This window comes from Thalassophryne amazonica, chromosome 9, assembly GCF_902500255.1.
Source record: "Thalassophryne amazonica chromosome 9, fThaAma1.1, whole genome shotgun sequence".
In the NCBI taxonomy this organism is placed as follows: Eukaryota; Metazoa; Chordata; class Actinopteri; order Batrachoidiformes; family Batrachoididae; genus Thalassophryne; species Thalassophryne amazonica.
This window is the reverse complement of record NC_047111.1, coordinates 51,447,133-51,461,323: the sequence shown is the minus strand read 5'-3', so window position 1 is coordinate 51,461,323 and position 14,191 is coordinate 51,447,133. Positions and strand designations below refer to the sequence as shown.

Below are 14,191 nucleotides of genomic sequence, written 5' to 3'. Positions count from 1 at the left end.
GATCACAAATAAAGCATCTCCTACATCTTACCTGTGGAGGTGTGGCTGAGGAGGTACATTTGGGCTCGGGGCAATGAAGGCACTGAACGTTGCCATCTCGTATCTGGATCTGAAAGTATTCAGTCATGCAAGCCTTGCAGTAGACGTGCTGGCACTCCTTAAAGCAGATACAGGAGGAACCCAGCTTCTCTACAAAGCAGATGGCACAGCAGAAAACTTTACTGTCAAACACCTTCTGGCGTTGACCCTCATCAAAGTCCATGAGTTGAGGTAGAAGTTCAGAGCGTGGATCTCTCAGAAGGATGGCTCGTGGATCAAGTTGTGAAGATGATAATGAGTGGGATTCAGATGTTTCCTTCTTCACTTCAGTCTTCATCTCCTCGTGGTTTTCAGAGACACTTCCACAGTGTCTCACATCTAATAAAAAAAAAAAAAAAAAACAAACCTTGGAAAAAATCTTATTTCAAAACAACTACAAAAACTCTTTGCAACAATAACTCTTACAGTAACCAGAGAGTCCAGATTGATTCAGGTCTTAAAAAGAAGCAAAACCATATACTGTACCTTCATGGTCAGTTTTCCTGTGTTCACTACCCGCCTTATTTCCTGCCTGGATGGTTTCAAGAGGAGACTGGATGCCCAGAAAGTCCATAGCCTCCTCCTTCAGAAACTGAATCCATGTGAACAGAACCACACTGCACTGGCTCTCCTCCCACAGCTCATCAAGGCGCCTACACAGAGAACTCATCTAGAGATTTACAAAAAAAAAAAAAAAAAAGACAGAGAGAGAGAGAGAATAGAGTAGAAACTCCTATTAATCAGAAACAAAAACAGTGCTCCCAAATAAACCCAGTTTATTTGGGATGGCAGTCCTGAAGGGCCTTTCACATTGCATACTTTAGACGCTTCAGGCAAGGCCTCCCAACGTGTCGTGACGTCACGTCGGATGCGTCAAGGGGGTGGTGATTTTCACTCTGATTTTTTTTCCCTGAGAAAGCTGAGTGATCGCCATGTTGGATTTGCATCGGCAACCAGGAAAAACTTTTAAAAAAGAGCAGTAGAAAGATTCTCCCATCACACTGCTGGGAGAAGCTTTATTTCCAGCTACTTTTTGGAGTGATGGTGAGCTGACGGAGGACTGACGACTTGGTGGGATATCCATCGAACCGCGGTCGCGGGCCGACCCACACGTAGCAGCCGAGGTTCAGGCCTCATTCCTGGGCAGAGCGACACAGGCAGCCAGGGGAATGGTGCAGACCCAATCAATCTGAAATTTCCAACTTTTTGGATATACAAGTATATCCAAAAACATCCAGTTTGACCAACATTAACTTAGCCTTTAGCACAGTTGAGCTGAGTGAATGCTTTAATTTGTAAATGGCTCAGTCTGTTTTTATTTTTACCAAATAAAGCTACAGCTTTTTTCAGAAACCACAAAAAGCTCAACCTTCATCTGGTTAAATGTCCTGAGAGTCCAGCAAACCAACACGTTCCTCTAAATAAAAGTTCTTTAAACAGCAACTATTTTATTATTTTTTAAAAGCCGTTTCATTTTATATTTTAACAATAAATGAATGGATCAGTAAAAGTGTCCACAAAATCAAAGTTAAGTCAAAAGACATTTGCACAGGTAGAAGCCCTGTCCCTCCCTATTGTGAACAATTTTAAAACATTTACAATCTCTAGTCAGATTCATATTTTAGAAATGACTGTCCTGATCACAACATTAAAGGCAGTCACATATTCTGATGCAATTACAAATTGAAATGACTCAATAAAAAAAAAATGATTTCACCATTAAGTTTATGTCACAGAAATTGTACTTTACAAACACTGCAGTCATTGTTAAATTATCTCCTGTTGCAATAAACATTTGTATTTATTTACAGTGTCTGTTTTTCTGGTTGAAATGAGATATGAATAATCTTTTATTTCAAAAAAGCTGGGATAGGGGCAACAAAAGACTTGGAAAGTTGATGAATACTCAAAGAACACCTGTATGGAACATTCCACAGGTGAATAGCTTAATTGGAAACAGGTGAGTGTCATGATTGAGTATAAAAGGAACATCCCCAAAAGGCTCAGCCATTCAATCAATCAATCAATCAACTTTTTTCTTGTATAGCGCCAAATCACAACAAACAGTTGCCCCAAGGCGCTCCACATTGCAAGGCAAGGCCATACAATAATTATGAAACACAGTCTACGTCTAAAGCAACATAACCAAGGGATGGTCCAGGGTCACCCGATCCAGCCCTAACCATAAGCCTTAGCGAAAAGGAAAGTTTTAAGCCTAATCTTAAAAGTAGAGAGGGTATCTGTCTCCCTGATCTGAATTGGGAGCTGGTTCCACAGGAGAGGAGCCTGAAAGCTGAAGGCTCTGCCTCCCATTCTACTCTTACAAACCCTAGGAACTACAAGTAAGCCCGCAGTCTGAGAGCGAAGCGCTCTAATGGGGTAATATGGTACTATGAGGTCCCTAAGATAAGATGGGACCTGATTATTCAAAACCTTATAAGTAAGAAGAAGAATTTTAAATTCTATTCTAGCATTAACAGGAAGCCAATGAAGGGAGGCCAACACGGGTGAGATATGCTCTCTCCTGCTAGTCCCCGTCAGTACTCTAGCTGCAGCATTCTGAACCAACTGAAGGCTTTTTAGGGAACTTTTAGGACAACCTGATAATAATGAATTACAATAGTCCAGCCTAGAGGAAACAAATGCATGAATTAGTTTTTCAGCATCACTCTGAGACAAGACCTTTCTGATTTTAGAGATATTGCGTAAATGCAAAAAGGCAGTCCTACATATTTGTTTAATATGCGCTTTGAATGACATATCCTGATCAAAAATAACTCCAAGATTTCTCACAGTATTATTAGAGATCAGGGAAATGCCATCCAGAGTAACGATCTGGTTAGACACCATGCTTCTAAGATTTGTGGGGCCAAGTACAATAACTTCAGTTTTATCTGAGTTTAAAAGCAGGAAATTAGAGGTCATCCATGTCTTTATGTCTGTAAGACAATCCTGCAGTTTAGCTAATTGGTGCGTATCCTCTGGCTTCATGGATAGATAAAGCTGGGTATCATCTGCGTAACAATGAAAATTTAAGCAATACCGTCTAATAATACTGCCCAAGGGAAGCATGTATAAAGTGAATAAAATTGGTCCTAGCACAGAACCTTGTGGAACTCCATAATTAACTTTAGTCTGTGAAGAAGATTCCCCATTTACATGAACAAACTGTAATCTATTAGACAAATATGATTCAAACCACCGCAGCGCAATGCCTTTAATACCTATGACATGCTCTAATCTCTGTAATAAAATTTTATGGTCAACAGTATCAAAAGCAGCACTGAGGTCCAACAGAACAAGCACAGAGATAAGTCCACTGTCCAAAGCCATAAGAAGATCATTTGTAACCTTCACTAATGCTGTTTCTGTACTATGATGAATTCTAAAACCTGACTGAAACTCTTCAAATAGACCATTCCTCTGCAGGTGATCAGTTAGCTGTTTTACAACTACCCTCTCAAGAATCTTTGAGAGAAAAGGAAGGTTGGAGATTGGCCTATAATTAGCTAAGATAGCTGGGTCAAGTGATGGCTTTTTAAGTAATGGTTTAATTACTGCCACCTTAAAGGCCTGTGGTACATAACCAACTAACAAAGATAGATTGATCATATTTAAGATTGAAGCATTAAATAATGGTAGGACTTCCTTGAGCAGCCTGGCAGGAATGGGGTCTAATAAGCATGTTGATGGTTTGGATGAAGTAACTAATGAAAATAACTCAGACAGAACAATCGGAGAGAAAGAGTCTAACCAAATACCGGCATCACTGAAAGCAGCCAAAGATAACGATACATCTTTGGGATGGTTATGAGTAATTTTTTCTCTAATAGTCAAAATTTTGTTAGCAAAGAAAGTCATGAAGTCATTACTAGTTAAAGTTAATGGAATACTCAGCTCAATAGAGCTCTGACTCTTTGTCAGCCTGGCTACAGTGCTGAAAAGAAACCTGGGGTTGTTCTTATTTTCTTCAATTAGTGATGAGTAGAAAGATGTCCTAGCTTCACGAAGGGCTTTCTTATAGAGCAACAAACTCTTTTTCCAGGCTAAGTGAAGATCTTCTAAATTAGTGAGACGCCATTTCCTCTCCAACTTACGGGTTATCTGCTTTAAGCTACGAGTTTGTGAGTTATACCACGGAGTCAGACACTTCTGATTTAAAGCTCTCTTTTTCAGAGGAGCTACAGCATCCAAAGTTGTCTTCAATGAGGATGTAAAACTATTCACAAGCAAAGATGGGGCGAAGATCACCACTTTGTGAACAACTGCGTGAAAAAATAGTCCAACAGTTTAAGAACAATGTTTCTCAATGTTTAATTGCAAGGAATTTAAGAAGAAGGAAGAGGAAGAAACCTCAAGCAGGCCAGACTCAAAGGGGTGACCCTCTGCTTGGGCTATGCTACAAACATAAATTACAGAAATAATTTACAGAACAATTCACGGATGAATATACAAGAATTGCTGTTGGTGCACAGGACAGGAGGGTCGCCAACACAAACACAACTCCCATCTCTGGATGGAGCTGCACCTTAAACAGAGAAAAGACAGAATCAGGCATCAGAAAGACAAAAAATACTGTATAATTTCCCAGCATTAATCAACAAGAAAAACAGAAGAAATACTAAGGTGATCGCCAGACGCTAGCCCGAAGATTCCCTAAAAGACCCAGAATTTAGGTGAAGTTGAGGCCGCAGCCCGCTGAAATTACTAATAACATGAATTAAAAGAGTAAAAAGCGTAAAACAAAACTGTACCAGTATGCTAGCCATATGAAAGGGAAAATAAGTGCGTCTTAAGTCTGGACTTGAAAGTCTCCACAGAATCTGATTGTTTTATTGACGCAGGGAGACCATTCCACAGAACAGGGGCACGATAAGAGAAAGCTCTGTGACCCACAGACTTCTTATTCACCCTAGGGACACAAAGTAGTCCTGCACCCTGAGAACGTAAAGCCCGGGCCGGTACGTAAGGCTTAATTAGGTCAGCTAGGTAGGGAGGTGCCAGTCCATGAATAATTTTATAGGTTAGTAGCAGATGCTTAAAATCTGATCTCACTGGGACAGGAAGCCAGTGAAGAGATGCCAAAATGGGTGTAATGTGGTTGAACTTTCTGCTTTGTGTCAAAAGTCTGGCTGCAGCATTCTGAACCAATTGGAGAGCCCTAATGCTAGACTGCGGTAAACCAGAAAATAGAACATTGCAGTAGTCCAATCTAGAAGAAATGAACGCCTGGATCTGGGTCTCAGCATCAGCCATAGACAGGATGGGACGAATCTTCGCTATATTTCGCAGGTGGAAGAAAGCAGTCCTCGTAATATTTCTAATATGGAGGCCAAAGGACAACGAAGGATCAAAAATTACCCCAAGGTTCCTCACTTTGTCAGTGTGATGTATGACACACAAGCCTAGGCTGAGTGTTAACTGGTCAAATTGATACTGATGTCTCACTGGACCAAGAACCATCATTTCAGTCTTTTCAGAGTTTAAAAGTATTTAGTTTCTAGACATCCAACTTCTCACTGCTGCAGGGCAATCTTCTAAGGATTTTATGTGAACGAGATTACCAGCAGTTATCCGCATATATAACTGAGTATCATCTGCATAGCAGTGAAAGGTAATCCCAAAACGCCGCAATATGTGCCCAAGGGGTGCTATATAAAGGGAGAAAAGCAGGCGGCCGAAGACAGACCCCTGAGGAACCCCAAATTTCATATCACTAAGGTTAGAGGTAGTGTTACTGTACAAAACACAGTGAGAACGACTGGTCAAGTATGACGTCAGCTATGCAAGGGCATTCCCAGTAATCCCAAAATGATTCTCCAGCCTATCAAGTAGAATATGATGATCCACTGTATCAAATGCAGCACTGAGATCGAACAGCAGCAGAATCGCAGTGGTGTCCAAATCCACTGTAAGCAGAAGATCATTCACCACTTTAGTGAGAGCTGTCTCTGTGGAATATTTTCTAAAAGTAGACTGCAGTGGCTCAAAGAGATTATTCTCAGTAAGATAGTCCACGAGCTGTCGTGACACCACTTTTTCCAGAATTTTAGAGCAAAATGATAGATTTGATATCGGTCGATAGTTTTTCAATACACTAGGGTCAAGATTAGGTTTCTTAAGTAATGGTTTAATCACTGCAGATTTGAAACGTTTAGGAACAGATGCAGAAGTTAAAGAAAGCTTAATAATTTCCAGCACAATCGGCCCAAGAGTGGGCCACAGGTCCTTAAACAGTTTTGTTGGTATAGGATCAAATAAACAGGTTGTGCTTTTTGTTGACGTTACGAGTTTCGTCAGCATGTCTAGAGAGATACTATCAAATTCTGTAAATCTAGGTAATACCTCAGTAGTTGCGCCCACCTCAACAGCAGGGTGTAGTGGCTGGGTTAAGGCATGCTGGGATATGTTCAACCTAATGTCATCTATTTTCTTCTCAAAGTAATCTAGGAAATCTTGTGCTGTAAAAGGAGAGTGAGCTACAGGTGGCTGTCCATGAATAAGTGTTGCCACCGTGTCGAATAAGAACTTTGAGTTATGCTTTTTTTTTTATCAAATCAGAGTAATAGGTCCGCTTTCTAGCCAATAATGCATGCTTATAGTCTAAGATAGCATCACGCCACGCAAGGTGGAATATTTCTAATTTTGAACGACACCATTTCCATTCTAGACCTCTTGCTTTATGCTTGAGGTCACGCAGGTAATCACTGAACCAAGGTGACTGCGATTTGGGTGAACGCGGTTTCAACACAGGTGGTGCAATCATGTCAAGTGTCGTTTTGAGCACCGAGTTTAAACTATCCACAAGTCTATCTACTGACTGGGTATTCGTCAAAAATGAGGCTAAGACATCAGGTAGTCTAGCTTCTAGTTCAGTCTTAGTTGAGGAGTTGATGCATCGCTGCAGTGATAAATAAGGTTGTTCCACTAAACACGGCAGCGAAACTGTAAACTTAATAAGTGAGTGATCAGAGACCACTGATGTAAGAGGCATGATGTCAATATTCGTGACAGCAATACCACGTGCGAGAACCAGATCCTGGGTATTTCCACTAATGTGCGTCTTCAGCATAAGGCAACATGACCTCTTCAAGTATTTTGACATATCCAAACTGATCCATGATACCTGTATGCGATATATAGGCCCAACACCATAGTAGGAGAAACATGCCCATATCATGATGCTTGCACCACCATGCTTCACTGTCTTCACTGTGGCTTGAATTCAGAGTTTGGGGGTCGTCTCACAAACTGTCTGCGGCCCTTGGACCCAAAAAGAACAATTTTACTCTCATCAGTCCACAAAATATTCCTCCATTTCTCTTTAGGCCAGTTGATGTGTTCTTTGGCAAATTGTAACCTCTTCTTCACATGTCTTTTATTTAACAGATGGACTTTGCGGGGGGATTCTTGCAAATAAATTTGCTTCACACAGGCGTCTTCTAACTGTCACAGCACTTACAGGTAACTCCAGACTGTCTTTGATCATCCTGGAGCTGATCAATGGGTGAGCCTTTGCCATTCTGGTTATTCTTCTATCCATTTTGATGGTTGACTTCCATTTTCTTCCATGCGTCTCTGGCTTTTTTGTCCATTTATAGCATTGGAGATCACTGTAAATGAACAGCCTATAATTTTTTGCACCTGCATATAAGTTTTCCCCTCTCCAATCAACTTTTTAATCAAACTACGCTGTTCTTCTGAACAATGTCTTGAACGTCCCATTTTCCTCAGGCTTTCAAAGAGAAAAGCATGTTCAACAGGTGCTGGCTTCATCCTTAAATAGGGGACACCTGATTCACACCTGTTTGTTCCACAAAATTGACGAACTCACTGACTGAACACCACACTACTATTATTGTGAACACCCCCTTTTCTACTTTTTTTTTTTTTTTTAACCAATAGCCCAATTTCATAGCCTTAAGAGTGTGCATATCATGAATGCTTGGTCTTTGTCACAATCCTCAGCCTCCTCTCCCCCTCCCTTCCTGTGTTGGCTTGTCTCCACCTACCTGGGCCAATCTTCCAGACTCCTGCAGCACAGCTGGCAATCATCTCCAATCAGCCTCCATTTTAAGATGCAGTGCAGCCCTTCACAACTTGCCAGTTTGTTGTTTCTGATACTCAATGAAAACCCGCCTGCCTGCTACTCATCTGTTTGCCAGCCTGCTACTCACCGGTTTGTCTGCCAACTACTTACCTGTTTACCTGCCTACTACTACCCTGTTGCCAGCCTGCTACCTTCCTGTTCACCTGCCTGCAACTTACCAGTGCACCTGCCCACTTACACTCCCGCCTTGGTACCTGCTCCTCAGTCTCCAGTTAAATTGAATAAATACTTTGAAACCGTTTTCAGATTTGAGCCTGCTTTTGGGTCCAATTGCAAACTGTGACAGTCTTGTTGGATTTGTGAGAATCTACTGATACCTTGTTTCCCATGTAACAATAAGAAATATACTCAAAACCTGGATTAATCTTTTTAGTCACATAGCACTACTATTATTCTGTACACTACTGTATTTATTATCTGAATCTGAATAATATTTTATTTTGAAAAATCTTTTATTTTAAAAACTGACCGGATTCTCTCGGTTTCATCTCTATCACTTGAGGGCCAAAACTTTAACACACAAGTTAGCAAAATGAGTACAAAACAGACGTGTTTGGAAAGTTTCTTTTCGAAGGGGAAAAGGCCCACTGAAGAAATTAACATTCATGGAGTGTTTAATAATAAAAAAATTAAAATGTTGTGTAGGTATATAGGTACGTGTATTTTTTAATAATTTAGGGGACAGAGAAGATGTTAACAGAGACTTTGATGTGAAACAGATGTTATGTTGCATATGAGTTCACAGTGGATTCACGCTTATTATTATATTTGCAATATAAACAATCTACGTACACCCCACCCCCCCCGGTCCGTGGTAAAATTGTCAAGCATTGACCGGTCCGCGGTGATAAAAAGGATGGGGACCACTGGTTTACAGTGTCTCGTTTACAGATCAGTCGTTTCTGACACTAGTCTTCCGTGTGCTGGCCCCATGCGTCGTTTCTATTGGACAGCGTGAAACTATGTCACAGTTCAGAGCGGCGAAGGTTGGACTGGATTCAACTTTGACCATGTCAGCCTGTCGACAAGCGGCAATGCGCACTCCCGTCAGAAGCGTCTAATTAGCGCAGCTTTTGACGCAACGCTTCTGACGCGTCTAAAAAGCAACACGTCTCATTGAAAATAATGCTTTTTAGACCGATTTGTGACGCCTCTGACGCTTCCAAAGCGTCTGGTGTGGAAGGCCCTCAAGTGCGACTGATTTTAGAAAAATACTTTACACTGCAACAGTGTATAATGGAAACGGGTCAGGTTTGCTTTGAAACTGCACATCTTAATATCTGACCGATGGTGCACAGTACTCAAATCATGAGGAAAACTGTAATCCAGATTTTTATATTCTTGTTTCTATTCTGTTTTTGTCTAGCACAGTTCAGCTTCATGTTTGTAGTACAGTACTATCATATACTCACTATTTTCCTGGATATCTCTTTACTCATTTACATGCATTCCAGTTCATGTATTGTCAAGAAGTCTTATAAGGATTTATTGTAGGTCAGGTCACCCCTCTTTCACAAAGACCAGATCTTTCATTTGATAATGATGAAAGCACAGAATAACTGGTTAGGGTTTTACTCCGGAAGCTGGTTTAGGAGCTAAGCTCAGTGCACCCTGTCCAATTCCAGCGGTGAAGCAAGCACCTCCGTTCCAAAAACATTAACGAGGAGTTGGGGGGAGTGGACAGAAGGGCATGGACCCTCAATAGCTTCAGATAAACCTACAATCCAAATATTCCGCCATCTGCTGCATTCCTCCAGTGTGCCATCTTGGATTTTAACCATTCATCATCTTTTCAGTGTGCAGAGTAGCCAGCACTGAGCTGGTCCAAACGCTGATCAAAATCAGTGTGCGCAGATTCAAGAGGATTAATGCAAAAACCATGGTAACGCAGTGCAGATTGGGGATACCAGAGGTCCTCCATCCACAATATTTAAACAAACTGGTGAACTGACAACAACGAGTGATCAAAATCTTCAGCACATCTGATCAGACCGAGAGTTTAAACACTTCATTCATTCACGGCAGACCAGGTTGATCAGACGGGGAGAACCAATCAAACGTGATTTGATCAGTGATCAGACAGCGACACCGGTATCCTTTGAGAAACGCACCCAGAGCAGAAAAACCACAGAGGGACTTTGCTTTAAAACACTACATTTCCAACCACGACAATGAATTAAACTATTTTCAGATGTCGTTTTCAAAAATCAGGATACTTTATGTGGATGCGAGTTCAACAGACTGTGATGATGAATCAGACTGAAGCGAACAGGTAAGACTTTATATTTACGTGTGTAACACTCTGTCCGCATGAGGGCTGCAGCTTTCAGCCAATCAATGGCCAGCATTGATGGACATGAGTAAATTACATGAAACCTGTGTCAACAGTTGCATAACTTAAGCCCTGGTCCCACCTAATAATGAAAGATGAGCCACGTAGCATGTTTTTTTGGTAAGAGCCCAGTTATTCAACAAACGTGGGGGCACTGTGGCTCTTAGAGGCAGAATATTCAGATAACAAGGCTCATCTCTGAGCATGGCACTAATTTCAAGAAGTTCAAAATTTAGCAAAGATAGCGTGGGGCAGTTTGTGTACGGGGTACTGTGATTACAAACGAGGATGTTAGAGGCGAGTACATGGCTGTTAGAAGCCCATTATCCGAGTACCTGGCGGCTACGAGGACAGGACAGGCTATTTTGGCTCCGCCCTCTCGCGGACTTCGTCATGAAAATCCCACCTGCTTTGTGCGCTGGACGCTGTATACAAAATAATTATTTGATAGCGGATTAATCAATTTCAGTCAGAATTTGGCTGTTGAAAACACCTCTTATCGCTTCTGCAATCACAGACAACTGTTTCATCTAAGGTTTTTTTTCCCCTCTCTGTCTCGTGCGCTGCATGAGGTGGAGAAGGTATTTGGAACAGTCTAAAAGGTAATTATTTGTAATGTTTATACTGTAATGGCTTGGTAAAAACAGTTGCATATTCATTCCTTCTTATGAGCAACTGAAAAAGTATGTTTATATAATCGATCCCATGAGCTGCGCTGTGTGCGCCGACGCAATCACTCACAGGGTTTTTTTTTTTATTGTTTGCACAATGTTCATAGATGTGGCTCATTATTCGAATAATTGAAATTTCTGACAAAATGATACTGACCTTTGACACCATTCTTGCAGTTTTTATCCCGTAACTCCATACAATTCAGTCACAGATAGTCCAAACTATACCTTTTTGGAATCTTTATGATCAGGCAAATAATGTGGAATATTTTTCAATATGATTGGAGCATCTTTTAATTTTGACCTCTGTGTAATTCTTAAATTGACCCCTACCTAACCACCGATTGAAAAGTCAAGTGGCCAATCTGTTTTTTCAAAAGAGGAGCGTCTAAGAAGTATTTCTGCTGAATTTGATGCTTTTATCACTATTTGCATGACTGTTTCACTTATCTGCTGCACTAGCAGGACTTTCTACCGAGGTGTTCCTTTTTATATTAGAATAATAAACTTGGATCTTAATGTAAAGACATAGTTTAATTTGAGATTTCTCCACACACAGTTATAATTGTATGTGTCACCGTAGAAGCCAGAATATGAGATACCTGTGCTCTGGTCATCCACTTAGAGCTGAGAGTGAACTTTGGGGGGGAGGCGGATGGGTAGTCTGGAGGAAGCTCGAAGTTGAGCACCAAAGGTGGTAAGAAACAAATATTATATTCTGTTGTCTTCTCACCTGCAACATAAAGATATTAATTCCATTTATTATTTGCTATATAATGTGCAATCAATAAATATGACAAAGGTATCAAAAACTCCAAATGAATAGACGAGTGATCAAAGTAGGGTATGAAAAACGAAAGTTGACCTTCCTACAGCCAACTAGGCAGAATGTGTTATATCAGTGTTCACATACACACAAAGGTCTGATTGGGGGAGGGGGTGATTACTAACATATTCCAAAAAGCTTTGTGTAATTCTTCAATTACACAATTATACACACAAATAAATAATCATCTAGCTCTTAACTTGATTGTAAGATGTTCATATTACTATACATAATTATCCACTCTAGTCAAAATAGAATTTTGTGAGTTTTTTTTTTTGGGGGGGGGGGGGGGGGGCGGCGGCAAAGATATATATATATATATATATATATATATATACACACACACACACACACACACACACACACACATACATACATACACAGGGATTAAAGAAAAAAAAATTTTATTCACGGCTGAATCATTAGCTGTTTAATGTCTTGATTTTTATAGAAACTTTTTTGCAGTGGCAACCCAGCGTTTAAGGTAAAACAAAGTGTAGACAGTTAAGAAAACAGCAAACTGTTGTGCTGCTGAACAAGATTACATTTCACTCACGAACCACTGCTGCTCTTTTCTAATGCATCATGTCACAGAAAGGCTTCAACCTACACATTAAATACTTCAGGACAAGAACTTTATTAATCCAGATAAACACATTTTAAAGGGACAGCTTTTCTACAGGTTTTGCTTCATTCAATACCAAATAAATCTCAGGCCTGTAGACAGGATCTGAAATTTGGGGGGGGGGGGGAGTCTCTTTTGGTGAAAGTGGATCTTTGTTGGCAGGGGTTTTGATCTCTGGGGATGCATTCTGGGGAGTTTATTGATGACCATTTCCTCATCGATACCCCTCCCCCAATTTAGTTGTGCTGCTTAATGTGTGTTGTATTTGTATTTTGCAGTTTCACCTTTTATTTGCCTTTAATCAAAATTGTTACATAGGAAACAAGGTACCAGTAGATTCAGTAGATTCTCACAAATCAAACAAGACCAAGCATTCATGATATGCACACTCTTAAGGCTATGAAATTTTGCTATTAGTAAAAAAAAAAAAAAAGTAGAAAAGGGGGTGTTCACAATAATAGTAGTTTGGCATTCAGTCAGTGATTTCCTCAATTTTGTGGAACAAACAGGTGTTAATCAGGTGTCCCTATTTAAGAATGAAGCCAGCACCTGTTGAACATGCTTTTCTCTTTGAAAGCCTGAGGAAAATGGGACATTCAAGACATTGTTCAGAAGAACAGCGTAGTTTGTTTAAGAAGTTGATTGGAGAGGGGGAGAATAAATAAAAAATTATAGGCTGTTGATCTACAATGATCTCCAATGCTTTAAAATGGACAAAAAAATAAATAAATAAATAAACAGACGTGTGGATGAAAATGGAAAACAACCATCAAAATGGATAGAAGAATAACCAGAATGGCAAAGTCTCACCCATTGATCAGCTCCAGGATGATCAAAGACAGTCTGGAGTTACCTGTAAGTGCTGTGACAGTTAGAAGACTCCTGTGTGAAGCTAATTTATTTGCAAGAATCCCCCACAAAGTCCCTCTGTTAAATAAAAGACGTGCAGAAGAGGTTACAATTTGCCAAAGAACACATCAACTGGCCTAAAGAGAAATGGAGGAATATTTTGTGGACTGATGAGAGTAAAATTGTTCTTCTTGGGTCCAAGGGCCGAAGACAGTTTGTGAGACGACCGCCAAACTCTGAATTCAAGCCACAGTTCACAGTGACGACAGCGAAGCATGGTGGTGCAAGTATCATGATATGGGCATGTTTCTCCTACTATGGTGTTGGGCCTATATATCGCATACCAGGTATCATGGATCAGTTTGGACATGTCAAACTACTTGAAGAAGTCATCTTGCCTTATGCTGAAGAGGACATGCCCTTGAAATGGGTGTTTCAACAAGACAGTGACCCCAAGCACACTAGTAAACGAGCAAAATCTTGGTTCCAAACCATCAAAATTAATGCCTTGCAGATGTGAAGAAATCATGAAAAACTGGTTATACAACTAAATACTAGTTTAGTGATTCACAGGATTGCTAAAAAAGCAGTTTGAACATAATAGTTTTGAGTTTGTAGCATCAACAGCAGATGCTACTATTATTGTGAACACCCCCTTTTCTACTTTTTTTTTTTTTTTTTTTACTAATAGCCCAATTTC

General features: G+C 40.3%; 1 protein-coding gene across 1 annotated transcript in view; it reads right to left on the bottom strand.

Moving 5' to 3' along the window:
* The window catches only part of rnf14 (ring finger protein 14), a 51,818-nt gene that overhangs the window by 7,003 nt on the left and 30,624 nt on the right, over positions 1 to 14,191 (bottom strand). The window contains exons 3-5 of the mRNA XM_034178037.1: positions 11,794 to 11,924; positions 565 to 748; positions 32 to 417 (exon numbers count right to left, since the gene is read on the bottom strand). Of these exons, the coding sequence (XP_034033928.1) occupies positions 32 to 417; positions 565 to 748; positions 11,794 to 11,924 (701 nt within the window). The remainder of the gene's footprint in view (positions 1 to 31; positions 418 to 564; positions 749 to 11,793; positions 11,925 to 14,191) is intronic.